This window comes from Acipenser ruthenus, chromosome 51 (assembly GCF_902713425.1).
Source record: "Acipenser ruthenus chromosome 51, fAciRut3.2 maternal haplotype, whole genome shotgun sequence".
In the NCBI taxonomy this organism is placed as follows: domain Eukaryota; kingdom Metazoa; phylum Chordata; class Actinopteri; order Acipenseriformes; family Acipenseridae; genus Acipenser; species Acipenser ruthenus.
This window is the reverse complement of record NC_081239.1, coordinates 8505526-8532718: the sequence shown is the minus strand read 5'-3', so window position 1 is coordinate 8532718 and position 27193 is coordinate 8505526. Positions and strand designations below refer to the sequence as shown.

At 48.6% G+C, this 27193-nt stretch overlaps 1 protein-coding gene across 4 annotated transcripts; it reads left to right on the top strand.

Annotated features, from left to right (window-relative positions):
- LOC131722791 (zinc finger protein 664-like) lies at window positions 1–26264 on the top strand. 4 transcript variants are annotated; one of them, XM_059015877.1, is made up of 2 exons: window positions 1–20; window positions 23910–26264. In XM_059015877.1, the coding sequence occupies exon 2, from the start codon at window positions 23945–23947 to the stop codon at window positions 25331–25333; it is 1389 nt and encodes a 462-aa protein (XP_058871860.1). In that variant the 5' UTR covers window positions 1–20; window positions 23910–23944; the 3' UTR covers window positions 25334–26264. The 4 variants fall into 4 exon arrangements, with proteins under 4 accessions (XP_058871860.1, XP_058871858.1, XP_058871857.1 ...); XM_059015875.1 differs by lacking the exon at window positions 1–20 and adding an exon at window positions 1891–1975; XM_059015874.1 differs by lacking the exon at window positions 1–20 and adding an exon at window positions 1891–1995.
- The last annotated feature ends 929 nt before the right edge of the window (window positions 26265–27193 follow it).

The following is a 27193-nucleotide window of genomic DNA, read 5'->3' as shown; positions in this document are numbered from 1 at the left end:
GCGACCCGACACCTCCCCATGTGAGTTTAATTATTTATTCTTAAAACCAATCCTATTTTAATCCACAACAGGGACTGATAAAACAGCCTTTGTACAGCAGTTGCCCTGCGGTGTGCAGGTCAGGGAGCTGTGTGGGTGCTGGAGTGCGCTGCAGAGCAGATTTCCACTCGATCATAGAAAAACAAATAAAAATGTAACTTTAAATATGCTCGTTTACGTTAGGATTTAAAAATGCGAAAGTTCCGAGCGGCGTCAGGCGCTTCGTTTAATTAACACACCGTTGCTGACATTTTAATTTTGAAGATAACCATATTTTAAATATTCAAATAGCACTGTATTAAAAAGCACTTCAGTTCCAGACCGTTTCCCAACAAATAAAAGAAGGTGCGTATTTATAATAAGTATATTTGTTATGATATTAAGAGTAAACGAATGTGCTGCAGTTTGGTGTATCATGTATTTATTTATAAAATGTTGTAGTATAATTTATTTATTTATTAATATTTTATTGTTTTCACAAAATAACATCCTTCCATTATCAGTTCACCTGCTGGTGTAATCAAATCACAAATATGAGTCAGTAATTCATACATAGACACGGGGGGGGGCGTGACTGTGACTAAAGGGGCAGTTCTGTAAAAAAAAAAAAAAGCTAAATAAATAACTGTTAACAAACACATTCTTAAAAGTCGGAGTGTAAGCGCATCTCTGCAACATGCAATGCCAAATCAAACACGTCAATGGGCTTGCATGTTAAAAGAGCTATGCACACCGGACGCGAGCAAAAATAATGAAAACTATTGATTTAAATGGAGTAATGCACAACGCAACCGGCGCGAATGAAGCGAGCAAATACAGAAACACATTTGTTTCATTTGTATTTTTGCTACGCGCTGTTCGCGTCGCAATGGACCAATCAGAAAGGTCAAAGGTAGCGGCTGTCAGACAAAGAGTGCGTTCACGAGACGCAGACTTTGCTAAGTCTGCGCAGATTCTGTAAAGATTCTGAAAATTCATTGGCTACTTGCTCCGATTCTGTGCAGAATGGCGAAAGCGTGCATGGCGTGAACGCACCCTGTCTGTCTTCCTCAGGCAACATTACCACAGAAATAAAAAATCGACATCAATTTAATTATTAAAGTCAAAAAATATAATGTTCTTTATGAGCCAGTGTCTGATTGAAAATACAATGAAAAGAAGGACGCCACATGTCAAGAAATAGCAGAACAATTGAAAATTGACGGTATGTCTATCTCTCGACGTCCGAGTCCTGCCTTGTTTCTCTCTCCTGCCTTTCTTTCTGCCTCTAATCAGTTATTTACAGGTGTTTTTATACCCTACTCATCTCTCCCTCTCAATTAATCTGTGCCGAATGAGCATAACAGACACTTCACCTATAACGACGGTGCCATCTCTTTATACAATTAGTCCATCACAATGCTGCAAGCAAACTACAATTCCCAGAATCCCTTGCCTGTGTCTGTAGTCCCATGTGTGATGTCATAGGTCTGCCTGCCTCTGAGTTGTGATTACACAGGCATATTCTGCTGATTAGATTCCTTCTTGCTTTGACATGTTACTTTCAGTATGCAAGTTTAGGGTGAAATTATCAACACTCCTTATATATATACCCTGTTCCAGCATCACAAAAAGTGTGTAGATTTATATGGGTCGAATATGTTTGTTTTTCTTTATTTTGTTCACTGCGGTTCATACGTCTCTTACTGGAAGTAGTACCTGGTGTGAGCCCCAAGTGAGGTATTAGCTTTTCAGTTTTAACACTGTGCGTACAAATTAGTCTTTTATTTTACTCGAGGAATTGGTTAAACAAACCTGTACTTAACAACATGTAGGCACTGGTTTCCCCTAGGGGGGGGGGGGGGGGATCTTTAAATCCGTGCACCAGTCGGAATCGGAAGTTACATTGCTTGGGTTGCTTGGAGAAAAAGACACGAGAAAACAGAAAGAATATAAGGTAGAGAGAGTAAGAGAGCGGTGAGTTATTGGAATTGAATTCAGTACAACCGCTGGACACCCCGTGTGTGGTTCGGGGGTGTGTAATGTGTTCATATTATCTAGAGGACCGGGAGTTTGATGCGAGACTCGAGCAGACACAGCAGCGCATTCATTATTATTAAAGCTGCTCGCAGACTCTCCGGCGCTCTTTGAAACAGACTGAGTTCGGATCGGATTTGTATTCATGTTGGGTTAATCAGAGATGAGTATCGGCGGCTCGTCTGTAGTGCTGCAGGAGATTTGAATCGCACAGTTTGTCCCGCTCTGTGCAGCGCTGTCCCGTTTGTAACGCGGTGCATGAACTGCATTGTGCTAAACTGTCAGGTGTCCTCCTGTACTGTACGTGCATCGGCGTGCTTCATCATAATAACACAATGACCGCTCACCTGTACTGTACGTGCATCGGCGTGCTTCATCATAATAACACAATGACCGCTCACCTGTACTGTACGTGCATCGGCGTGCTTCATCATAATAACACAATGACCGCTCACCTGTACTGTACGTGCATCGGCGTGCTTCATCATAATAACACAATGACCGCTCACCTGTACTGTACGTGCATCGGCGTGCTTCATCATAATAACACAATGACCGCTCACCTGTACTGTACGTGCATCGGCGTGCTTCATCATAATAACACAATGACCGCTCACCTGTACTGTACGTGCATCGGCGTGCTTCATCATAATAACACAATGACCGCTCACCTGTACTGTACGTGCATCGGCGTGCTTCATCATAATAACACAATGACCGCTCACCTGTACTGTACGTGCATCGGCGTGCTTCATCATAATAACACAATGACCGCTCACCTGTACTGTACGTGCATCGGCGTGCTTCATCATAATAACACAATGACCGCTCACCTGTACTGTACGTGCATCGGCGTGCTTCATCATAATAACACAATGACCGCTCACCTGTACTGTACGTGCATCGGCGTGCTTCATCATAATAACACAATGACCGCTCACCTGTACTGTACGTGCATCGGCGTGCTTCATAATAATAACACAATGACCGCTCACCTGTACTGTACGTGCATCGGCGTGCTTCATCATAATAACACAATGACCGCTGCTTTCTACACGATCGCAATGTGCTGTGTGTCAAGCAGGGCTACCAGATTTCATCACAGAAAAAAAAAAAAAACCCTGGGTTTTTTTTTTCATTCAATTCATTGAAGCTGTAACAACTCCTAAGCTGTTAAAATAACTGTGTATAATAACACGAGCATAAATTAAAACATCGCGTGTATTTATTGCCGGTCATGACAATTCATTGTGTTCTTTCTATTGTCACCTGACCAAAACGCGTTAAAAGTACAGAAATACAGATTCGTAAATAATAATAATAATAATAATAATAATAATAATAATAAGCACTGACATTTCTGAGTGACCCGCGTTACTGTCTATATATGTGTGTGTGTGTATATATATGTGTGTGTGTGTGTGTGTGTATATATATATATATATGTGTGTGTGTGTGTGTGTGTGTGTGTGTGTATATATATATATATGTGTGTGTGTGTGTGTGTGTGTATATATATATATGTGTGTGTGTGTGTGTGTGTATATATATATATATATATATATATATGTGTGTGTGTGTGTGTGTGTGTGTGTGTATATATATATATATGTGTGTGTGTGTATATATATATATATATATATGTGTGTGTGTTTGTGTGTGTGTGTGTGCGTGTGTGTGTTTGTGCGTGCGTGCGTGTGTGTTTGTATACAGGGGTGTGCAAGCAAAAAAAAAAAAGTTGTGAAGGGACAAAATGCTCGAAAAAACCACTTTTTCTTAAAAATCGACTTGATCTACGGAGCACAAAACAGACAAAAAAAATGGACTTTGAACGCCGCTACCAAGGAGAGTATAACGAGAACATGATGGGAGACTACATTTAGGGGCTGATTCGTGAAAGTGATTTACAGTATAATCGTAAATCTCGAAAAACTACTCACTTCTAAATCTTTTGTAGTCATTTTTGTATTACTTTAGTATAAATACATGTTAATTTGGATTCATATGTTGTTTTTTTCTGACTTTATGTGAACGAAAAGACACAAATTCGCCCGTTTTCTCATTGGAAATAGGTAAATTTCAAAATATCACTGTCCTAGTCACAAAAGCAAAGTTTATGGGGAATAATAGCCATTTTCTATACTTTTGAGGCACAAGCAATTAGGAAATAACACTTACTACCAGGGAACAAAAATTGTGTTACATTTTGTTTTCAGTTTCTTCTAACCCACTATTACCTTGCAGACTATGGTGTTTTTTGTTTGTAACTTTAGTAGATCACTGCATTTAAAAGTCAGGTTAATATATTAACAAAGCAGGATCACGTATTTGCTATTTTACAAATAATATCTTCAGTTGAAAGATTAGTCTGTACATTGCCAGAGGCTCTAAGGGCAGGCATCTCTGGGTTTCTTTGTAATGACAGAAGATCTGCTTTTGAGCATCTGATCCACAAACACAAAAAACAGGAGCCTGAGTAAAAAGAGTTAAAGGGCCAGGGTCTCCGGCAGGATATTTAACATTGCACGGACCCTATAGAGTTAAACCATTTTTGTTTCATGAAATGAAAGGTAAAAAGTAAAAGTAATTCATTCTAAACACACTTGGCAAAATATAGCCCTTCTAATGTGTGTTCATGGCAAAACCAAAATAATAAAGATTGAAACTACATCAGCCCTCATGCACCAAGAGAGTCCCAGAGAAACACATGCTTGGGACCACCAGAAGAAAGCCAATATTCAATAGCTCTGCTGGGGTCGTACTCTTCAAATTCAGAGCCTCAATATTCAATAGCTCTGCTGGGGTCCTATTCCTCAAATTCAGAGCCTCAATATTCAATAGCTCTGCTGGGGTCCTGCTCCTCAAATTCAGAGCCTCAATATTCAGTAGCTGTTCTGGGGTCGTACTCCTCAAATTCAGAGCCTCAATATTCAGTAGCTCTGCTGGGGTCCTGCTCCTCAAATTCAGAGCCTCAATATTCAGTAGCTCTGCTGGGGTCGTACTCCTCAAATTCAGAGCCTCAATATTCAATAGCTCTGCTGGGGTCCTGCTCCTCAAATTCAGAGCCTCAATATTCAGTAGCTCTGCTGGGGTCCTGCTCCTCAAATTCAGAGCCTCAATATTCAGTAGCTCTGCTGGGGTCCTGCTCCTCAAATTCAGAGCCTCAATATTCAATAGCTCTGCTGGGGTCCTACTCCTCAAATTCAGAGCCTCAATATTCAGTAGCTCTGCTGGGGTCCTGCTCCTCAAATTCAGAGCCTCAATATTCAATAGCTCTTCTGGGGTCCTGCTCCTCAAATTCAGAGCCTCAATATTCAATAGCTCTGCTGGGGTCCTACTCCTCAAATTCAGAGCCTCAATATTCAGTAGCTCTGCTGGGGTCGTACTCCTCAAATTCAGAGCCTCAATATTCAGTAGCTCTGCTGGGGTCGTACTCCTGAAATTCAGAGCCTCAATATTCAGTAGCTCTGCTGGGGTCCGACTCCTCAAATTCAGAGCCTCAATATTCAATAGCTCTGCTGGGGTCCTACTCCTCAAATTCAGAGCCTCAATATTCAGTAGCTCTGCTGGGGTCGTACTCCTCAAATTCAGAGCCTCAATATTCAATAGCTCTGCTGGGGTCCTGCTCCTCAAATTCAGAGCCTCAATATTCAGTAGCTCTGCTGGGGTCGTACTCCTCAAATTCAGAGCCTCAATATTCAGTAGCTCTGCTGGGGTCGTACTCCTGAAATTCAGAGCCTCAATATTCAGTAGCTCTGCTGGGGTCCGACTCCTCAAATTCAGAGCCTCAATATTCAATAGCTCTGCTGGGGTCCTACTCCTCAAATTCAGAGCCTCAATATTCAGTAGCTCTGCTGGGGTCGTACTCCTCAAATTCAGAGCCTCAATATTCAATAGCTCTGCTGGGGTCCTGCTCCTCAAATTCAGAGCCTCAATATTCAGTAGCTCTGCTGGGGTCCTACTCCTCAAATTCACCGAACATGTTTTTTTTGCTCACCGAATTGAATTTATGCACCAAACTGAGTGAGGTACACGCGGTCTGTGCTGAGGACGGGCCTTTCGAGGGTTTGGTGAAAATATATGAAACATTTCCTGAGTTATAGTAATAAAAATGATAACAGTCCAGCATTTCTTATCTTAAAATTATGTGTCATAGATTACAAAAACAATGTATATACAATCAACCTTGTTTTACTATTTTGCTAGAGTTACTGAGTTAGCACTCTTTTCATTAACGTGTCTAATACAATGTGGTGAAATGCAGCAGTCATGTATGCAACACCTCCACACAAGAGCTCTAGTTTATAATAAATATAAAAACTGTCTTCTCAAAAAGCAAAGAAATTCATTGCAGTAAACTATGTTAATGCAGCAGTTAGGGTTGAACTCATCGCCACAAAAGCAAGGGAACGTGGCATTAGTGTTTTTAACCCTAACTCTCCATTCCCACCCCACACAAGCAGCCAAAGGAACCAGAAACACAAGCAACTTCAGACTGCCATCATCAGGCAAGAGGTAGAACATGCAGCTCTTTCCAGATGACACAAGACACATCCATCATCCACTGGTGCTGCAGCAATGGATATACTAGGGATGGGAAGTTGAAATGTATAAACTCTACAAAGGTGGTTAAACGTTGAATAATATGCTAGATGTATAACCGGTCACGTGACAAATTTCACCAAACGCATACTTTATTTATGTATTCATTTTAGTAATTTATCATCATATACAGCAGTCCATCGCGTATCCAACTGCTGTGGTAAGAGTGGAAATTATAAAAGGGAAGGGGTTTGGCAATTGCCTCCAAGTAGTTTTTAGAATTGGTGCAATAGAAAGATTGACACTGGGGCTGGTTTTATTCTCAACACGTCTGTTCATGCTGTAGTGGGCATGGTTCAGTCCACATGGGGTAAGAAAAGTGTTTTTTTCTGCTGTATTTTAAATAGAATTGCATCTCTAAACAAAGGAACGAGGCAAAAGCACATTTGAAGTTATTTTGAGGAACTGGACAAGAGAACTGTGGTATGTAAATAATTATGACAAACAAAATTGCCCTACCACAAAAACACAAGTTCAATGCTTCACCATTTGAAATGAAAGCATTCAGAATTACTGTGGATGGAGTTACTGAATGCAGTAAAAAGCAAACATCCAGAATAAACAGAACGCGCTAGATGGTGACTGTGATTACGTGTAACATGGTTTGTGCTGTGCAGTGATAGCTGTGCTCTGGTTTTGTGCTGGGCAGTGATAGCTGTGCTCTGTTTTGTGCTGGGCAGTGATAGCTGTGCTCTGGTTTGTGCTGGGCAGTGATAGCTGTGCTCTGGGGTTTGTGCTGTGCAGTGATAGCTGTGCTCTGGGGTTTGTGCTGGGCAGTGATAGCTGTGCTCTGGTTTTGTGCTGGGCAGTGTTAGCTGTGCTCTGGGGTTTGTGCTGTGCAGTGATAGCTGTGCTCTGGGGTTTGTCCTGTGCAGTGATAGCTGTGCTCTGGGGTTTGTGCTGGGCAGTGATAGCTGTGCTCTGGGGTTTGCTGTGCAGTGATAGCTGTGCTCTGGGGTTTGTCCTGTGCAGTGATAGCTGTGCTCTGGGGTTTGTGCTGGGCAGTGATAGCTGTGCTCTGGGGTTTGTGCTGTGCAGTGATAGCTGTGCTCTGCGGTTTGCTGTGCAGTGATAGCTGTGCTCTGGGGTTTGTCCTGTGCAGTGATAGCTGTGCTCTGGGGTTTGTGCTGGGCAGTGATAGCTGTGCTCTGGGGTTTGTGCTGTGCAGTGATAGCTGTGCTCTGGTTTGTGCTGGGCAGTGATAGCTGTGCTCTGTGGTTTGTGCTGTGCAGTGATAGCTGTGCTCTGGGGTTTGTGCTGGGCAGTGATAGCTGTGCTCTGGGGTTTGTGCTGTGCAGTGATAGCTGTGCTCTTTGGTTTGTGCTGGGCAGTGATAGCTGTGCTCTGGGGTTTGTGCTGTGCAGTGATAGCTGTGCTCTGGTTTGTGCTGGGCAGTGATAGCTGTGCTCTGGGGTTTGTGCTGGGCAGTGATAGCTGTGCTCTGTGGTTTGTGCTGGGCAGTGATAGCTGTGCTCTAGGGTTTGTGCTGTGCAGTGATAGCTGTGCTCTGGTTTGTGCTGTGCAGTGATAGCTGTGCTCTGTGGTTTGTGCTGGGCAGTGATAGCTGTGCTCTGGGGTTTGTGCTGGGCAGTGATAGCTGTGCTCTGGGGTTTGTGCTGGGCAGTGATAGCTGTGCTCTGTGGTTTGTGCTGGGCAGTGATAGCTGTGCTCTAGGGTTTGTGCTGTGCAGTGATAGCTGTGCTCTGGTTTGTGCTGTGCAGTGATAGCTGTGCTCTGTGGTTTGTGCTGGGCAGTGATAGCTGTGCTCTGGGGTTTGTGCTGGGCAGTGATAGCTGTGCTCTGGGGTTTGTGCTGGGCAGTGATAGCTGTGCTCTGGGGTTTGTGCTGTGCAGTGATAGCTGTGCTCTGGGGTTTGTGCTGGGCAGTGATAGCTGTGCTCTGTGGTTTGTGCTGGGCAGTGATTGCTGTGCTCTGGGGTTTGTGCTGGGCAGTGATATCTGTGCTCTGTGGTTTGTGCTGTGCAGTGATAGCTGTGCTCTGGGGTTTGTGCTGGGCAGTGATAGCTGTGCTCTGGGGTTTGTGCTGGGCAGTGATAGCTGTGCTCTGGGGTTTGTGCTGTGCAGTGATAGCTGTGCTCTGGTTTGTGCTGGGCAGTGATAGCTGTGCTCTGGGGTTTGTGCTGGGCAGTGATAGCTGTGCTCTGTGGTTTGTGCTGGGCAGTGATAGCTGTGCTCTGGGGTTTGTGCTGTGCAGTGATAGCTGTGCTCTGGTTTGTGCTGTGCAGTGATAGCTGTGCTCTGTGGTTTGTGCTGGGTAGTGATAGCTGTGCTCTGGGGTTTGTGCTGGGCAGTGATAGTGGTGCTCTGGGGTTTGCTGTGCAGTGATAGTGGTGCTCTGGGGTTTGCTGTGCAGTGATAGTGGTGCTCTGGAGTTTGTGCTGTGTAGTGTTAGCTCTGTTTTGTGTTGGGCAGTGATAGCTGTGCTCTGGGGTTTGTGCTGGGCAGTGATAGCTGTGCTCTGGTTTGTGCTGGGCAGTGATAGCTGTGCTCTGGTTTGTGCTGGGCAGTGATAGCTGTGCTCTGGTTTGTGCTGGGCAGTGATAGCGGTGCTCTGGGGTTTGTGCTGGGCAGTGATAGCTGTGCTCTGGGGTTTGTGCTGGGCAGTGATAGCTGTGCTCTGGGGTTTGTGCTGGGCAGTGATAGCTGTGCTCTGTGGTTTGTGCTGGGCAGTGATAGCTGTGCTCTGGGGTTTGCTGTGCAGTGATAGCTGTGCTCTGGGGTTTGTGCTGGGCAGTGATAGCTGTGCTCTGGGTTTGTGCTGGGCAGTGATAGCTGTGTTCTGGGGTTTGTGCTGTGCAGTGATAGCTGTGCTCTTTGGTTTGTACTGGGCAGTGATAGCTGTGCTCTGGGGTTTGTGCTGGGCAGTGATAGCTGTGTTCTGGGGTTTGTGCTGGGCAGTGATAGCTGTGCTCTGGTTTGTGCTGGGCAGTGATAGCTGTGCTCTGGGGTTTGCTGTGCAGTGATAGCTGTGCTCTGGTTTGTGCTGGGCAGTGATAGCTGTGCTCTGGGGTTTGTGCTGGGCAGTGATAGCTGTGCTCTGGTTTGTGCTGGGCAGTGATAGCTGTGCTCTTTGGTTTGTGCTGTGCAGTGATAGCTGTGCTCTGTGGTTTGTGCTGTGCAGTGATAGCTGTGCTCTGGTTTGTGCTGGGCAGTGATAGCTGTGCTCTGGGGATGTGCTGGGCAGTGATAGCTGTGCTCTGGGGTTTGTGCTGGGCAGTGATAGCTGTGCTCTGGGGTTTGCTGTGCAGTGATAGCTGTGCTCTGGTTTTGTGCTGGGCAGTGATAGCTGTGCTCTCGTTTTGTGCTGGGCAGTGATAGCTGTGCTCTGGGGTTTTGTGCTGGGCAGTGATAGCTGTGCTCTGGGGTTTTGTGCTGGGCAGTGATAGCTGTGCTCTGGGGTTTGTGCTGGGCAGTGATAGCTGTGCTCTGGGGTTTGCTGTGCAGTGATAGCTGTGCTCTGGTTTGTGCTGGGCAGTGATAGCTGTGCTCTGGGGTTTGTGCTGGGCAGTGATAGCTGTGCTCTCTGGTTTGTGCTGGGCAGTGATAGCGGTGCTCTGGGGTTTGTCCTGTGCAGTGATAGCTGTGCTCTGGGGTTTGTGCTGGGCAGTGATAGCTGTGCTCTGGGGTTTGCTGTGCAGTGATAGCTGTGCTCTGGGGTTTGCTGTGCAGTGATAGCTGTGCTCTGTGTTTTGTGCTGGGCAGTGATAGCTGTGCTCTGGTTTGTGCTGTGCAGTGATAGCTGTGCTCTGGTTTGTGCTGGGCAGTGATAGCTGTGCTCTGGGGTTTGTGCTGGGCAGTGATAGCTGTGCTCTGGTTTGTGCTGGGCAGTGATAGCTGTGCTCTGTGGTTTGTGCTGTGCAGTGATAGCTGTGCTCTGGGGTTTGTGCTGGGCAGTGATAGCTGTGCTCTGGGGTTTGTGCTGGGCAGTGATAGCTGTGCTCTGGGGTTTGTGCTGGGCAGTGATAGCTGTGCTCTGGGGTTTGTGCTGGGCAGTGATAGCTGTGCTCTGGGGTTTGCTGTGCAGTGATAGCTGTGCTCTGTGTTTTGTGCTGGGCAGTGATAGCTGTGCTCTGGGGTTTGTCCTGTGCAGTGATAGCTGTGCTCTGGGGTTTGTGCTGGGCAGTGATAGCTGTGCTCTGGGGTTTGCTGTGCAGTGATAGCTGTGCTCTGGTTTGTGCTGGGCAGTGATAGCTGTGCTCTGGGGTTTGCTGTGCAGTGATAGCTGTGCTCTGGTTTGTGCTGGGCAGTGATAGCTGTGCTCTGGGGTTTGTGCTGGGCAGTGATAGCTGTGCTCTGGGGTTTGTGCTGGGCAGTGATAGCTGTGCTCTGTGGTTTGTGCTGGGCAGTGATAGCTGTGCTCTGTGGTTTGTGCTGTGCAGTGATAGCTGTGCTCTGGTTTGTGCTGGGCAGTGATAGCTGTGCTCTGGGGTTTGTGCTGGGCAGTGATAGCTGTGCTCTGGGGTTTGTGCTGGGCAGTGATAGCTGTGCTCTGGTTTGTGCTGGGCAGTGATAGCTGTGCTCTGGGGTTTGTGCTGGGCAGTGATAGCTGTGCTCTGGGGTTTGTGCTGGGCAGTGATAGTGGTGCTCTGGGGTTTGCTGTGCAGTGATAGTGGTGCTCTGGTTTGTGCTGGGCAGTGATAGCTGTGCTCTGGGGTTTGTGCTGGGCAGTGATAGCTGTGCTCTGGGGTTTGTGCTGGGCAGTGATAGCTGTGCTCTGTGGTTTGTGCTGGGCAGTGATAGCTGTGCTCTGGGGTTTGTGCTGTGCAGTGATAGCTGTGCTCTGGTTTGTGCTGGGCAGTGATAGCTGTGCTCTGGGGTTTGTGCTGGGCAGTGATAGCTGTGCTCTGGGGTTTGTGCTGGGCAGTGATAGTGGTGCTCTGGGGTTTGCTGTGCAGTGATAGTGGTGCTCTGGGGTTTGTGCTGGGCATTGATAGTGGTGCTCTGGGGTTTACTGTGCAGTGATAGTGGTGCTCTGGAGTTTGTGCTGTGTAGTGTTAGCTCTGTTTTGTGCTGGGCAGTGATAGCTGTGCTCTGGGGTTTGTGCTGGGCAGTGATAGCTGTGCTCTGGTTTGTGCTGGGCAGTGATAGCTGTGCTCTGGTTTGTGCTGGACAGTGATAGCTGTGCTCTGGTTTGTGCTGGGCAGTGATAGCGGTGCTCTGGGGTTTGTGCTGGGCAGTGATAGCTGTGCTCTGGGGTTTGTGCTGGGCAGTGATAGCTGTGCTCTGTGGTTTGCTGTGCAGTTATAGCTGTGCTCTGGGGTTTGCTGTGCAGTGATAGCTGTGCTCTGGGGTTTGTGCTGGGCAGTGATAGCTGTGCTCTGGGGTTTGTGCTGGGCAGTGATAGCTGTGCTCTGGGTTTGTGCTGGGCAGTGATAGCTGTGCTCTGGGGTTTGTGCTGGGCAGTGATAGCTGTGCTCTGGTTTGTGCTGGGCAGTGATAGCTGTGCTCTGGGGTTTGCTGTGCAGTGATAGCTGTGCTCTGGTTTGTGCTGGGCAGTGATAGCTGTGCTCTGGGGTTTGTGCTGGGCAGTGATAGCTGTGTTCTGTGGTTTGTGCTGTGCAGTGATAGCTGTGGTCTTTGGTTTCTGCTGGGCAGTGATAGCTGTGCTCTGGGGTTTGTGCTGTGCAGTGATAGCTGTGCTCTGGTTTGTGCTGGGCAGTGATAGCTGTGCTCTGGGGTTTGTGCTGGGCAGTGATAGCTGTGCTCTGGGGTTTGCTGGGCAGTGATAGTGGTGCTCTGTGGTTTGCTGTGCAGTGATAGCTGTGCTCTGGGGTTTGCTGTGCAGTGATAGCTGTGCTCTGGGGTTTGTGCTGGGCAGTGATAGCTGTGTTCTGGGGTTTGTGCTGGGCAGTGATAGCTGTGTTCTGGGGTTTGTGCTGGGCAGTGATAGCTGTGCTCTGGGGTTTGCTGGGCAGTGATAGCTGTGCTCTGTGGTTTGTGCTGGGCAGTGATAGCTGTGCTCTTTGGTTTGTGCTGGGCAGTGATAGCTGTGTTCTGGGGTTTGTGCTGGGCAGTGATAGCTGTGTTCTGGGGTTTGTGCTGGGCAGTGATAGCTGTGCTCTGGGGTTTGTGCTGGGCAGTGATAGCTGTGCTCTGGGGTTTGCTGGGCAGTGATAGCTGTGCTCTGTGGTTTGTGCTGGGCAGTGATAGCTGTGCTCTGGGGATGTGGTGGGCAGCGATAGGTGTGCTCTGGGGTTTGTGCTGGGCAGTGATAGCTGTGCTCTGGGGTTTGCTGGGCAGTGATAGCTGTGCTCTTTGGTTTGTGCTGGGCAGTGATAGCTGTGTTCTGGGGTTTGTGCTGGGCAGTGATAGCTGTGTTCTGGGGTTTGTGCTGGGCAGTGATAGCTGTGCTCTGGGGTTTGCTGTGCAGTGATAGCTGTGCTCTTTGGTTTGTGCTGGGCAGTGATAGCTGTGTTCTGGGGTTTGTGCTGGGCAGTGATAGCTGTGTTCTGTGGTTTGTGCTGGGCAGTGATAGCTGTGCTCTGGGGTTTGTGCTGGGCAGTGATAGCTGTGCTCTGGTTTGTGCTGGGCAGTGATAGTGGTGCTCTGGTTTGTACTGGGCAGTGATAGCTGTGCTGTGGGGTTTGCTGGGCAGTGATAGCTGTGCTCTGGGGTTTGCTGGGCAGTGATAGCTGTGCTCTGGGGTTTGCTGTGCAGTGATAGCTGTGCTCTGGTTTGTGCTGTGCAGTGATAGCTGTGCTCTGGGGTTTGCTGGGCAGTGATAGTGGTGCTCTGTGGATGTGCTGGGCAGTGATAGCTGTGCTCTGGTTTGTGCTGGGCAGTGATAGCGGTGCTCTGGTTTGTACTGGGCAGTGATAGCTGTGCTCTGGGGTTTGCTGGGCAGTGATAGTGGTGCTCTGTGGATGTGCTGGGCAGTGATAGCTGTGCTCTGGTTTGTGCTGGGCAGTGATAGCGGTGCTCTGGTTTGTACTGGGCAGTGATAGCTGTGCTCTGGGGTTTGCTGGGCAGTGATAGTGGTGCTCTGTGGATGTGCTGGGCAGTGATAGCTGTGCTCTGGGGTTTGCTGTGCAGTGATAGCTGTGTTCTGGGGTTTGTGCTGGGCAGTGATAGCTGTGTTCTGGGGTTTGTGCTGGGCAGTGATAGCTGTGTTCTGGGGTTTGTGCTGGGCAGTGATAGTGGTGCTCTGGGTTTGTGCTGGGCAGTTATAGCTGTGCTCTGGGGTTTGTGCTGGGCAGTGATAGTGGTGCTCTGGGTTTGTGCTGGGCAGTGATAGCTGTGCTCTGGGGTTTGCTGTGCAGTGATAGCTGTGTTCTGGGGTTTGTGCTGGGCAGTGATAGCTGTGTTCTGGGGTTTGTGCTGGGCAGTGATAGCTGTGCTCTGGGGTTTGTGCTGTGCAGTGATAGCTGTGCTCTGTGGTTTGTGCTGGGCAGTGATAGCTGTGTTCTGGGGTTTGTGCTGGGCAGTTATAGCTGTGCTCTGGGGTTTGTGCTGGGCAGTGATAGCTGTGCTCTGGGGTTTGTGCTGGGCAGTGATAGTGGTGCTCTGGGTTTGTGCTGGGCAGTGATAGCTGTGCTCTGGGGTTTGCTGTGCAGTGATAGCTGTGTTCTGGGGTTTGCTGGGCAGTGATAGCTGTGCTCTGGGGTTTGCTGGGCAGTGATAGCTGTGCTCTGGGGTTTGCTGGGCAGTGATAGCTGTGCTCTGGTTTGTGCTGGGCAGTGATAGCTGTGCTCTGGTTTGTGCTGGGCAGTGATAGCTGTGCTCTGGGGTTTGTGCTGGGCAGTGATAGCTGTGCTCTGGGGTTTGTGCTGGGCAGTGATAGTGGTGCTCTGGGGTTTGCTGTGCAGTGATAGTGGAGCTCTGGGGTTTGCTGTGCAGTGATAGCTGTGCTCTGGGTTTTGTGCTGGGCAGTGATAGCTGTGTTCTGGGGTTTGCTGGGCAGTGATAGCTGTGCTCTGGTTTGTGCTGGGCAGTGATAGCTGTGCTCTGGGGTTTGTGCTGGGCAGTGATAGCTGTGCTCTGGGGTTTGTGCTGGGCAGTGATAGTGGTGCTCTGGGGTTTGCTGTGCAGTGATAGTGGAGCTCTGGGGTTTGTGCTGTGCAGTGATAGTGGAGCTCTGGGGTTTGTGCTGTGCAGTGATAGCTGTGCTCTGGAGTTTGTGCTGTGTAGTGTTAGCTCTGTTTTGTGCTGGACAGTGATAGCTGTGCTCTGGGGTTTGTGCTGGGCAGTGATAGCGGTGCTCTGGGGTTTGCTGTGCAGTGATAGCTGTGCTCTGGTTTGTGCTGGGCAGTGATAGCTGTGCTCTGGGGTTTGCTGTGCAGTGATAGCTGTGCTCTGGGGTTTGTGCTGTGCAGTGATAGCTGTGCTCTGGGGTTTGCTGGGCAGTGATAGCTGTGCTCTGGGGTTTGCTGGGCAGTGATAGCTGTGCTCTGGGGTTTGCTGGGCAGTGATAACTGTGCTGTGGTTTGTGCTGGGCAGTGATAGCTGTGTTCTGGGGATGTGCTGGGCAGTGATAGCTGTGCTCTGGTTTGTGCTGGGCAGTGATAGCTGTGCTTTGGGGTTTGTGCTGTGCAGTGTTAGCTGTGCTCTGGGGTTTTTGCTGGGCAGTGATAGCTGTGCTCTGGGGTTTGTGCTGGGCACTGATAGCTGTGCTCTGGGGTTTGTGCTGGACAGTGATAGCTGTGCTCTGGGGTTTGTGCTGTGCAGTGATAGTGGTGCTCTGGGTTTGTGCTGGGCAGTGATAGCTGTGCTCTGGGGTTTGCTGTGCAGTGATAGCTGTGTTCTGGGGTTTGCTGGGCAGTGATAGCTGTGCTCTGGGGTTTGCTGGGCAGTGATAGCTGTGCTCTGGGGATGTGCTGGGCAGTGATAGCTGTGCTTTGGGGTTTGTGCTGTGCAGTGATAGCTGTGCTCTGGGGTTTGTGCTGGGCAGTGATAGCTGTGCTCTGGGGTTTGTGCTGGGCAGTGATAGCTGTGCTCTGGGGTTTGTGCTGGGCAGTGATAGTGGTGCTCTGGGTTTGTGCTGGGCAGTGATAGCTGTGCTCTGGGGTTTGCTGTGCAGTGATAGCTGTGTTCTGGGGTTTGCTGGGCAGTGATAGCTGTGCTCTGGGGTTTCCTGGGCAGTGATAGCTGTGCTCTGGGGATGTGCTGGGCAGTGATAGCTGTGCTTTGGGGTTTGTGCTGTGCAGTGATAGCTGTGCTCTGGGGTTTGTGCTAGGCAGTGATAGCTGTGCTCTGGGGTTTGTGCTAGGCAGTGATAGCTGTGCTCTGGGGTTTGTGCTGGGCAGTGATAGCTGTGCTCGGGTTTGTGCTGTGCAGTGATAGCTGTGCTCTGGGGTTTGTGCTGGGCAGTGATAGCTGTGCTCTGGGGTTTGTCCTGGGCAGTGATAGCTGTGCTCTGGGGTTTGTGCTGGGCAGTGATAGCTGTGCTCGGGTTTGTGCTGTGCAGTGATAGCTGTGCTCTGGGGTTTGTGCTGTGCAGTGATAGCTGTGCTCTGGTTTGTGCTGGGCAGTGATAGCTGTGCTCTGGGGTTTGCTGTGCAGTGATAGCTGTGCTCTGGTTTGTGCTGGGCAGTGATAGCTGTGCTCTGGTTTGTGCTGTGCAGTGATAGCTGTGCTCTGGGGTTTGTGCTGGGCAGTGATAGCTGTGCTCTGGGGTTTGCTGTGCAGTGATAGCTGTGCTCTGGTTTGTGCTGGGCAGTGATAGCTGTGCTCTGGTTTGTGCTGTGCAGTGATAGCTGTGCTCTGGGGTTTGTGCTGGGCAGTGATAGCTGTGCTCTGGGGTTTGTGCTGGGCAGTGATAGCTGTGCTCTGGGGTTTGTGCTGGGCAGTGATAGCTGTGCTCTGGGGTTTGTGCTGGGCAGTGATAGCTGTGCTCTGGGGTTTGCTGTGCAGTGATAGCTGTGCTCTGGTTTGTGCTGGGCAGTGATAGCTGTGCTCTGGGGTTTGTGCTGGGCAGTGATAGCTGTGCTCTGGGGTTTGTGCTGGGCAGTGATAGCTGTGCTCTGGTTTGTTCTGTGCAGTGATAGCTGTGCTCTGGGGTTTGCTGTGCAGTGATAGCTGTGCTCTGGGGTTTGTGCTGGGCAGTGATAGCTGTGCTCTGGGGTTTGCTGTGCAGTGATAGCTGTGCTCTGGGGTTTGCTGTGCAGTGATAGCTGTGCTCTGGGGTTTGCTGTGCAGTGATAGCTGTGCTCTGGGGTTTGCTGTGCAGTGATAGCTGTGCTCTGGTTTGTGCTGGGCAGTGATAGCTGTGCTCTGGTTTGTGCTGGGCAGTGATAGCTGTGCTCTGGTTTGTGCTGGGCAGTGATAGCTGTGCTCTGGGGTTTGTGCTGGGCAGTGATAGCTGTGCTCTGGGGTTTGTGCTGGGCAGTGATAGCTGTGTTCTGGGGTTTGCTGGGCAGTGATAGCTGTGCTCTGGGGTTTGCTGGGCAGTGATAGCTGTGCTCTGGTTTGTGCTGGGCAGTGATAGCTGTGCTCTGGGGTTTGTGCTGTGCAGTGATAGCTGTGCTCTGGGGTTTGCTGTGCAGTGATAGCTGTGCTCTGGTTTGTGCTGTGCAGTGATAGCTGTGCTCTGGGGTTTGCTGGGCAGTGATAGTGGTGCTCTGTGGATGTGCTGGGCAGTGATAGCTGTGCTCTGGTTTGTGCTGGGCAGTGATAGCGGTGCTCTGGTTTGTACTGGGCAGTGATAGCTGTGCTCTGGGGTTTGCTGGGCAGTGATAGTGGTGCTCTGTGGATGTGCTGGGCAGTGATAGCTGTGCTCTGGTTTGTGCTGGGCAGTGATAGCTGTGCTCTGGGGTTTGCTGGGCAGTGATAGCTGTGCTCTGGTTTGTACTGGGCAGTGATAGCTGTGCTCTGGGGTTTGCTGGGCAGTGATAGTGGTGCTCTGTGGATGTGCTGGGCAGTGATAGCTGTGCTCTGGTTTGTGCTGGGCAGTGATAGCGGTGCTCTGGTTTGTGCTGGGCAGTGATAGCTGTGCTCTGGGGTTTGCTGTGCAGTGATAGCTGTGTTCAGGGGTTTGTGCTGGGTAGTGATAGCTGTGTTCTGGGGTTTGTGCTGGGCAGTGATAGTGGTGCCCTGGGTTTGTGCTGGGCAGTGATAGCTGTGTTCTGGGGTTTGCTGGGCAGTGATAGCTGTGCTCTGGGGTTTGCTGGGCAGTGATAGCTGTGCTCTGGGGTTTGCTGGGCAGTGATAGCTGTGCTCTGGGGATGTGCTGGGCAGTGATAACTGTGCTCTGTGGTTTGTGCTGTGCAGTGATAGCTGTGCTCTGTGGTTTGTGCTGGGCAGTGATAGCTGTGTTCTGGGGTTTGTGCTGGGCAGTTATAGCTGTGCTCTGGGGTTTGTGCTGGGCAGTGATAGCTGTGCTCTGGGGTTTGTGCTGGGCAGTGATAGTGGTGCTCTGGGTTTGTGCTGGGCAGTGATAGCTGTGCTCTGGGGTTTGCTGTGCAGTGATAGCTGTGTTCTGGGGTTTGTGCTGGGCAGTGATAGCTGTGCTCTGTGGTTTGTGCTGGGCAGTGATAGCTGTGTTCTGGGGTTTGTGCTGGGCAGTGATAGCTGTGCTCTGGGGTTTGTGCTGTGCAGTGATAGCTGTGCTCTGTGGTTTGTGCTGGGCAGTGATAGCTGTGTTCTGGGGTTTGTGCTGGGCAGTGATAGTGGTGCTCTGGGTTTGTGCTGGGCAGTGATAGCTGTGCTCTGGGGTTTGCTGTGCAGTGATAGCTGTGTTCTGGGGTTTGTGCTGTGCAGTGATAGCTGTGCTCTGTGGTTTGTGCTGGGCAGTGATAGCTGTGTTCTGGGGTTTGTGCTGGGCAGTGATAGCTGTGCTCTGGGGTTTGTGCTGTGCAGTGATAGCTGTGCTCTGTGGTTTGTGCTGGGCAGTGATAGCTGTGTTCTGGGGTTTGTGCTGGGCAGTTATAGCTGTGCTCTGGGGTTTGTGCTGGGCAGTGATAGCTGTGCTCTGGGGTTTGTGCTGGGCAGTGATAGTGGTGCTCTGGGTTTGTGCTGGGCAGTGATAGCTGTGCTCTGGGGTTTGCTGTGCAGTGATAGCTGTGTTCTGGGGTTTGCTGGGCAGTGATAGCTGTGCTCTGGGGTTTGCTGGGCAGTGATAGCTGTGCTCTGGGGTTTGCTGGGCAGTGATAGCTGTGCTCTGGTTTGTGCTGGGCAGTGATAGCTGTGCTCTGGTTTGTGCTGGGCAGTGATAGCTGTGCTCTGGGGTTTGTGCTGGGCAGTGATAGCTGTGCTCTGGGGTTTGTGCTGGGCAGTGATAGTGGTGCTCTGGGGTTTGCTGTGCAGTGATAGTGGAGCTCTGGGGTTTGCTGTGCAGTGATAGCTGTGCTCTGGGTTTTGTGCTGGGCAGTGATAGCTGTGTTCTGGGGTTTGCTGGGCAGTGATAGCTGTGCTCTGGTTTGTGCTGGGCAGTGATAGCTGTGCTCTGGGGTTTGTGCTGGGCAGTGATAGCTGTGCTCTGGGGTTTGTGCTGGGCAGTGATAGTGGTGCTCTGGGGTTTGCTGTGCAGTGATAGTGGAGCTCTGGGGTTTGTGCTGTGCAGTGATAGTGGAGCTCTGGGGTTTGTGCTGTGCAGTGATAGCTGTGCTCTGGAGTTTGTGCTGTGTAGTGTTAGCTCTGTTTTGTGCTGGACAGTGATAGCTGTGCTCTGGGGTTTGTGCTGGGCAGTGATAGCGGTGCTCTGGGGTTTGCTGTGCAGTGATAGCTGTGCTCTGGTTTGTGCTGGGCAGTGATAGCTGTGCTCTGGGGTTTGCTGTGCAGTGATAGCTGTGCTCTGGTTTGTGCTGGGCAGTGATAGCTGTGTTCTGGGGTTTGTGCTGGGCAGTGATAGCTGTGCTCTGGGGTTTGCTGGGCAGTGATAGCTGTGCTCTGGGGTTTGCTGGGCAGTGATAGCTGTGCTCTGGGGTTTGCTGGGCAGTGATAACTGTGCTGTGGTTTGTGCTGGGCAGTGATAGCTGTGTTCTGGGGATGTGCTGGGCAGTGATAACTGTGCTGTGGTTTGTGCTGGGCAGTGATAGCTGTGTTCTTGGGTTTGTGCTGGGCAGTGATAGCTGTGCTCTGGTTTGTGCTGGGCAGTGATAGCTGTGCTTTGGGGTTTGTGCTGTGCAGTGTTAGCTGTGCTCTGGGGTTTTTGCTGGGCAGTGATAGCTGTGCTCTGGGGTTTGTGCTGGGCACTGATAGCTGTGCTCTGGGGTTTGTGCTGGGCAGTGATAGTGGTGCTCTGGGTTTGTGCTGGGCAGTGATAGCTGTGCTCTGGGGTTTTCTGTGCAGTGATAGCTGTGTTCTGGGGTTTGCTGGGCAGTGATAGCTGTGCTCTGGGGTTTGCTGGGCAGTGATAGCTGTGCTTTGGGGTTTGTGCTGTGCAGTGATAGCTGTGCTCTGGGGTTTGTGCTGGGCAGTGATAGCTGTGCTCTGGGGTTTGTGCTGGGCAGTGATAGCTGTGCTCTGGGGTTTGTGCTGGGCAGTGATAGTGGTGCTCTGGGTTTGTGCTGGGCAGTGATAGCTGTGCTCTGGGGTTTGCTGTGCAGTGATAGCTGTGTTCTGGGGTTTGCTGGGCAGTGATAGCTGTGCTCTGGGGTTTGCTGGGCAGTGATAGCTGTGCTCTGGGGATGTGCTGGGCAGTGATAGCTGTGCTTTGGGGTTTGTGCTGTGCAGTGATAGCTGTGCTCTGGGGTTTGTGCTAGGCAGTGATAGCTGTGCTCTGGGGTTTGTGCTAGGCAGTGATAGCTGTGCTCTGGGGTTTGTGCTGGGCAGTGATAGCTGTGCTCGGGTTTGTGCTGTGCAGTGATAGCTGTGCTCTGGGGTTTGTGCTGGGCAGTGATAGCTGTGCTCTGGGGTTTGTGCTGGGCAGTGATAGCTGTGCTCTGGGGTTTGTGCTGGGCAGTGATAGCTGTGCTCGGGTTTGTGCTGTGCAGTGATAGCTGTGCTCTGGGGTTTGTGCTGTGCAGTGATAGCTGTGCTCTGGTTTGTGCTGGGCAGTGATAGCTGTGCTCTGGTGTTTGCTGTGCAGTGATAGCTGTGCTCTGGTTTGTGCTGGGCAGTGATAGCTGTGCTCTGGTTTGTGCTGTGCAGTGATAGCTGTGCTCTGGGGTTTGTGCTGGGCAGTGATAGCTGTGCTCTGGGGTTTGCTGTGCAGTGATAGCTGTGCTCTGGTTTGTGCTGGGCAGTGATAGCTGTGCTCTGGTTTGTGCTGTGCAGTGATAGTTGTGCTGTGGGGTTTGTGCTGGGCAGTGATAGCTGTGCTCTGGTTTTGTGCTGTGCAGTGATAGCTGTGCTCTGGTTTTGTGCTGGGCAGTGATAGCTGTGCTCTGGTTTTGTGCTGTGCAGTGATAGCTGTGCTCTGGTTTTGTGCTGGGCAGTGATAGCTGTGCTCTGGGGTTTGTGCTGTGCAGTGATAGCTGTGCTCTGGGGTTTGTGCTGGGCAGTGATAGCTGTGCTCTGGGGTTTATGCTGGGCAGTGATAGCTGTGCTCTGGTTTGTGCTGGGCAGTGATAGCTGTGCTCTGGGGTTTGCTGTGCAGTGATAGCTGTGCTCTGGTTTGTGCTGGGCAGTGATAGCTGTGCTCTGGGGTTTGTGCTGGGCAGTGATAGCTGTGCTCTGGGGTTTGTGCTGGGCAGTGATAGCTGTGCTCTGGGGTTTGCTGTGCAGTGATAGCTGTGCTCTGGTTTGTGCTGGGCAGTGATAGCTGTGCTCTGGGGTTTGTGCTGGGCAGTGATAGCTGTGCTCTGGGGTTTGTGCTGGGCAGTGATAGCTGTGCTCTGGTTTGTTCTGTGCAGTGATAGCTGTGCTCTGGGGTTTGCTGTGCAGTGATAGCTGTGCTCTGGGGTTTGTGCTGGGCAGTGATAGCTGTGCTCTGGGGTTTGCTGTGCAGTGAAAGCTGTGCTCTGGGGTTTGCTGTGCAGTGATAGCTGTGCTCTGGGGTTTGCTGTGCAGTGATAGCTGTGCTCTGGGGTTTGCTGTGCAGTGATAGCTGTGCTCTGGTTTGTGCTGGGCAGTGATAGCTGTGCTCTGGGGTTTGCTGGGCAGTGATAGCTGTGCTCTGGGGTTTGCTGGGCAGTGATAGCTGTGCTCTGGTTTGTGCTGTGCAGTGATAGCTGTGCTCTGGTTTGTGCTGTGCAGTGATAGCTGTGCTCTGGGGTTTGTGCTGGGCAGTGATAGCGGTGCTCTGGGGATGTGCTGGGCAGTGATAGCTGTGCTCTGGTTTGTGCTGGGCAGTGATAGCTGTGCTCTGGGGTTTGTGCTGGGCAGTGATAGCTGTGCTCTGGTTTGTGCTGTGCAGTGATAGCTGTGCTCTGGGGTTTGTGCTGGGCAGTGATAGCTGTGCTCTGGGGTTTGTGCTGGGCAGTGATAGCTGTGCTCTGGGGTTTGTGCTGGGCAGTGATAGCTGTGCTCTGGTTTGTGCTGGGCAGTGATAGCTGTGCTCTGGTTTGTGCTGTGCAGTGATAGCTGTGCTCTGGGGTTTGCTGTGCAGTGATAGCTGTGCTCTGGGGTTTGTGCTGGGCAGTGATAGCTGTGCTCTGGGGTTTGTGCTGTGCAGTGATAGCTGTGCTCTGGGGTTTGTGCTGGGCAGTGATAGCTGTGCTCTGGTTTGTGCTGTGCAGTGATAGCTGTGCTCTGGGGTTTGCTGTGCAGTGATAGCTGTGCTCTGGTTTGTGCTGGGCAGTGATAGCTGTGCTCTGGTTTGTGCTGGGCAGTGATAGCTGTGCTCTGGGGTTTGTGCTGTGCAGTGATAGCTGTGCTCTGGTTTGTGCTGTGCAGTGATAGCTGTGCTCTGGTTTGTGCTGTGCAGTGATAGCTGTGCTCTGGTTTGTGCTGTGCAGTGATAGCTGTGCTCTGGGGTTTGCTGTGCAGTGATAGCTGTGCTCTGGTTTGTGCTGGGCAGTGATAGCTGTGCTCTGGGGTTTGTGCTGGGCAGTGATAGCTGTGCTCTGGGGTTTGTGCTGTGCAGTGATAGCTGTGCTCTGGTTTGTGCTGGGCAGTGATAGCTGTGCTCTGGTTTGTGCTGGGCAGTGATAGCTGTGCTCTGGTTTGTGCTGTGCAGTGATAGCTGTGCTCTGGGGTTTGCTGCGCAGTGATAGCTGTGCTCTGGGGTTTCAGCAGATTCAACACTTCCACAATCCTCACACCAATTAAACAATTCAACACTTACACAATCCAATTAAACAGTTTTATAATATTAATATTGCTGTTTCAAAGCCACAGTTGTTATAGAAATGTATAGGTTTAATCAATGTAAATATTTAAATTCAATTGCTTAAAATCAAAAACAGTATTGTTTCCAAGTATGAAACAGCAAACCATGTATAATAGAAGGTTACATTTTTGTAACTAGTTTCTTAAAGTCTTTCATTTTTTATTTTCATGACAAGTTATAGAGTAAAAAAAAGTTTGGTGTTATTGCAAAGAATGAGTAGACCTGTTTAAAATTTTAAAACACTTGTAATTTTTCGATTTTCCTCCTTTTTGAGTTTTGAATGAATCATGTAAATCGAGCTAAATCTGTAAATTTCTTGTAATTTTTGCAAAAAATTGAGAAGGGTTCTAGAATTATTCTGGTATTTTAAAGGGTTTTTATCTCATTGTATTCTAGTAGTGTACTGCCCTGTAACACATGTAAGTCTCTTTGGATAAAGTCTGCCTAATAATAATAATAATAATAATAATAATAATAATAATAATAATAATAATAATAATAATAATAATAATAATAACCAGGCTACGGTAATGATCAATGTCCCACAACATGGCGTCTTCCAGCCTGCTCTCACAAACGCAGTAATGATGCGGCCAGTATGTACATTATTTACTATTAAAATGTGCATTGTTTCAAAGAGATCCCTGTGCTCAGCGTTCCTGCCTAACTCTTTTTCTCTTTTCCTCTTCATGCTGCCACCCTGCTGTCCTGCTGTCCTCCTTTAACAACAGGTAAGTAAACTGGCCTTTATATTTTACTTTTCACAGGTATTCTATAAAGACTAACATATTATACATGTGCACTTAACCCTTTAAGGACTTCATTTTTTTGACTTACTGGGACACCATACTGCCGTGCAAGTTGGAAACGCATATCATTGCATTAGGGAGGGATTGGATTTCACTCTCTGATCTCTTATTTTTTTGCGTGACATCACTGAGACACGCATTTATGTTTTAAACGGGGGGTCAAATGATAAGAATCTTTGAATCTGATCGAACCTAAGCCAGTTCAGGTCCAAGTTGTAAGTGTAAACAGCGATAAGAGAACAGATCGTAATACTTCATTTCATTTTCTGTTTTCAGGACTGCCTTATCCTGGTGAAAGCAAAGTTAGAAAGATGGAGTCTGTTTACATTAAACAGGAGGAGGTTCTGGAATTGGTACCTGTCTGCATTAAACAGGAGATGCCTGAACTGGAGCCTGTCCACATGAAAGAAGAGACTGAACTAGAGCCTGTCCACATTAAAGAAGAGACTGAACTGGAGCCTGTCCACATTAAAGAAGAGACTGAACTGGAGCCTGTCCACATTAAAGAAGAGACTGAACTGGAGCCTGTCCACATTAAAGAAGAGACTGAACTGGAGCCTGTCCACATTAAAGAAGAGACTGAACTGGAGCCTGTCCACATTAAAGAGGAAGAGACTGAACTGGAGCCTGTCCACATTAAAGAGGAAGAGACTGAACTGGAGCCTGTCCACATTAAAGAGGAAGAGACTGAACTGGAGCCTGTCCACTTTAAAGAAGAGACTGAATTGCAGCCTGTCCACATTGAACAGTCTGTTGATTTGTTGTGTAAGGATTCAGAAAACATATCCCGGCCAAAGATATCACATCATTGTTCTGAATGTTGGAAGAGCTTCAGTCGATTAGGAAACCTAAAAACACACCAGCGAATTCACACTGGAGAGGCGCTGCATCACTGTCCTAAATATGGGGAGAGTTTCAGTCAGTTAGGAAACCTAAAAACACAGCAGCGAATTCACTCTGGAGAGAAGCCGTATCACTGTTCTGAATGTGGGAAGAGCTTCATTAAGTTAGGAAACCTAAAAAGACACCAGCGAACTCACACTGGAGAGAAGCCATATCACTGTTCTGACTGCGGGGAGAGTTTCAGTCAATTAGGTCACCTAAAAACACACCAGCGAATTCACACTGGAGAGAAGCCGTATCACTGTACTGAATGTTGGAAGAGCTTCAGTCATTCAGGTCACCTAAAAACACACCAGCGAACTCACACTGGAGAGAAGCCGTATCACTGTGTTGAATGTGGGGACAGCTTCAGTCGGTTAGAAAACCTAAAAAGACACCAACGAATTCATACTGGAGAGAAGCCATATCACTGTACTGAATGTGGAAAGAACTTTAGTTGCTTAAAAAGCCTACAACTACACCAACGAATTCACACTGGAGAGAAGCCATATTACTGTAATGAATGTGGGAAAAGCTTCACTGAATCAGGACAACTAAAAACACACCAACGAATTCACACTGGAGAGAAGCCGTATCACTGTACTGAATGTGGGGAGAGCTTCACTGAATCAGGAACCCTAAAAGCACACCAGCGAATTCACACTGGAGAGAAGCCATATCGCTGTACCGAATGTGGGAAGAGCTTCAGACAGTCAAGCACCCTAAAACGACACCTGCAAATTCACACTGAAGCCAGCCTCCCTCCCTCCCAGTCCCTCACCTCTCCACCCTACATGTTTGAGTGTGTGGAGAGCTGACTAATTCATTCTCTCTCTCTCTCATCCTGCAGTAAATGAAGGGGGTCCCCAGGAGTGAGAGCCAGCCTGAATCCAGAGACACAGAGAAGGGGATTGTGTCAAACTGAAGAGACAGATCCATTCTTTCAGAGTGAACTGGAGAGCCCTGGGATTCAGCTCCACTCCTGCCCCTGAATTGGAAATGAATCTCACTCATCATGCTGTGAGGATTTATGACAGTTTCAGGGTCATTCTACTTAGAAGGGAGACATTGGAAATATATGCCAAGCTTTTTCTCTGAACACTATATATGTTTGATGCAACACATTAAGCTGCCAGTATCATATATAAAGCTCTATATATCATTAATTTTTTTTGTATCTTGACTTTTCGTAGTTTTTTTGTGACTTTGTAGACCTAGCCGTGATGTATTAAAGTAATTTTCATTCCTGTAACTTTGTTTCATCCTTTCTGCGGTAGTTTAATTATGAATGTTTGTTTCAAACTACTTTTGTATACAAATGCTTACCCTTCATGTATTATCATTTTCTTTCCTGATTTAAGACTTCGGATTGTGCCTGTTGTTTTACGCATGCCTCCTACTGGTGTAGATTCAACTCGTTGTTCATATGTATGTGAAACTTCCTGTTTAAGAGTTTCAGGGCTTTGAGTTACTTTTAAAATAAAGCACCTTAAAATATAAAAGAAAGCAAAAAATGTGTTAATAGTATGTTAAATAACAATGGCAAGAAATACATTTGGTTTTCCTTTTAGATCTTAAGGTGATTTATGAATGAAGAGAAGCATGTAAACAGATCATTGCAGAGTTCTTTAATTAAACACAAACGGAAATCTTTTCTTCTCAGTAATTAATGTAGTGCACAGACAACTGAAATATGCTAAAAGTATTTACTTGCGTAGCCTACTGTATACACTGTACTTTCCTTTTACACAACCAAAATTATTATTATTATTATTATTATTATTATTATTATTATTATTATTATTATTATTATTATTATTATTTATTATTATTATTATTATTTATTTCTTAGCAGACGCCCTTATCCAGGGCGACTTACAATCGTAAGCAAATACATTTCAAGCGTTACAATACAAGTAATACAATAAGAGCAAGAAATACAATAACTTTTGTTCAAGTAAAGTACAAGTTTGACAAACCAATTCAATAATACAGCAGATAATAGTGATAGTTACATCAGGATATGATTAAATAGTGATAGTTACATCAGGATGTGATTAAATACAAAGTACTACAGGTTAAACACTTGGCAGATTACAGTATTCTGAAGTACAGGATTAAATGCAGTAAAATAGAGAGGTGTTGAGAAGGGAGGAGATGAAGGGGAGTAGAGCAGGAGCAGCAGCTTGAAAGAGGTGAGTGGGGAGGGGGTCCAAGGCACACGTGGTGGGTTTGTGACCCTGGAGCAGGGAGGAGAGGTCAGAGTCTGAGAGGGGCAAGAAGGTGGAGAGGGAGGGCGAGTTAGTAGGGGTTGCAGTGGGTGTAGGGGTTGGAGCAGGAGGGGGTGCGGGGGAGGGAGAGGTGTTAAAGAGTTTGCGGATATCTGAGATTTTAGAAGAGAAGAAGGAGGCAAAGTCATCAGGGGAGATAGAGGAGGAAGGAGGAGGGGGGAGGGTTTAGGAGGGAGGAGAAGGTAGAGAATAGTTTACGTGGGTTGTTAGTGGAGGCTTGGATTACAGATTGGAAATATACACAGACAAACAAAAAGTGATGATATTCTTAAATTAACATGCTTTTTGGGATATTAACTTCTTAAGTGTGTTCATAGAATTATGTTTTCGCTTATGCGTTGTAACGAATGCATGTGTGCTGCTGGCTGGGTTTACTTGGTCCAATTA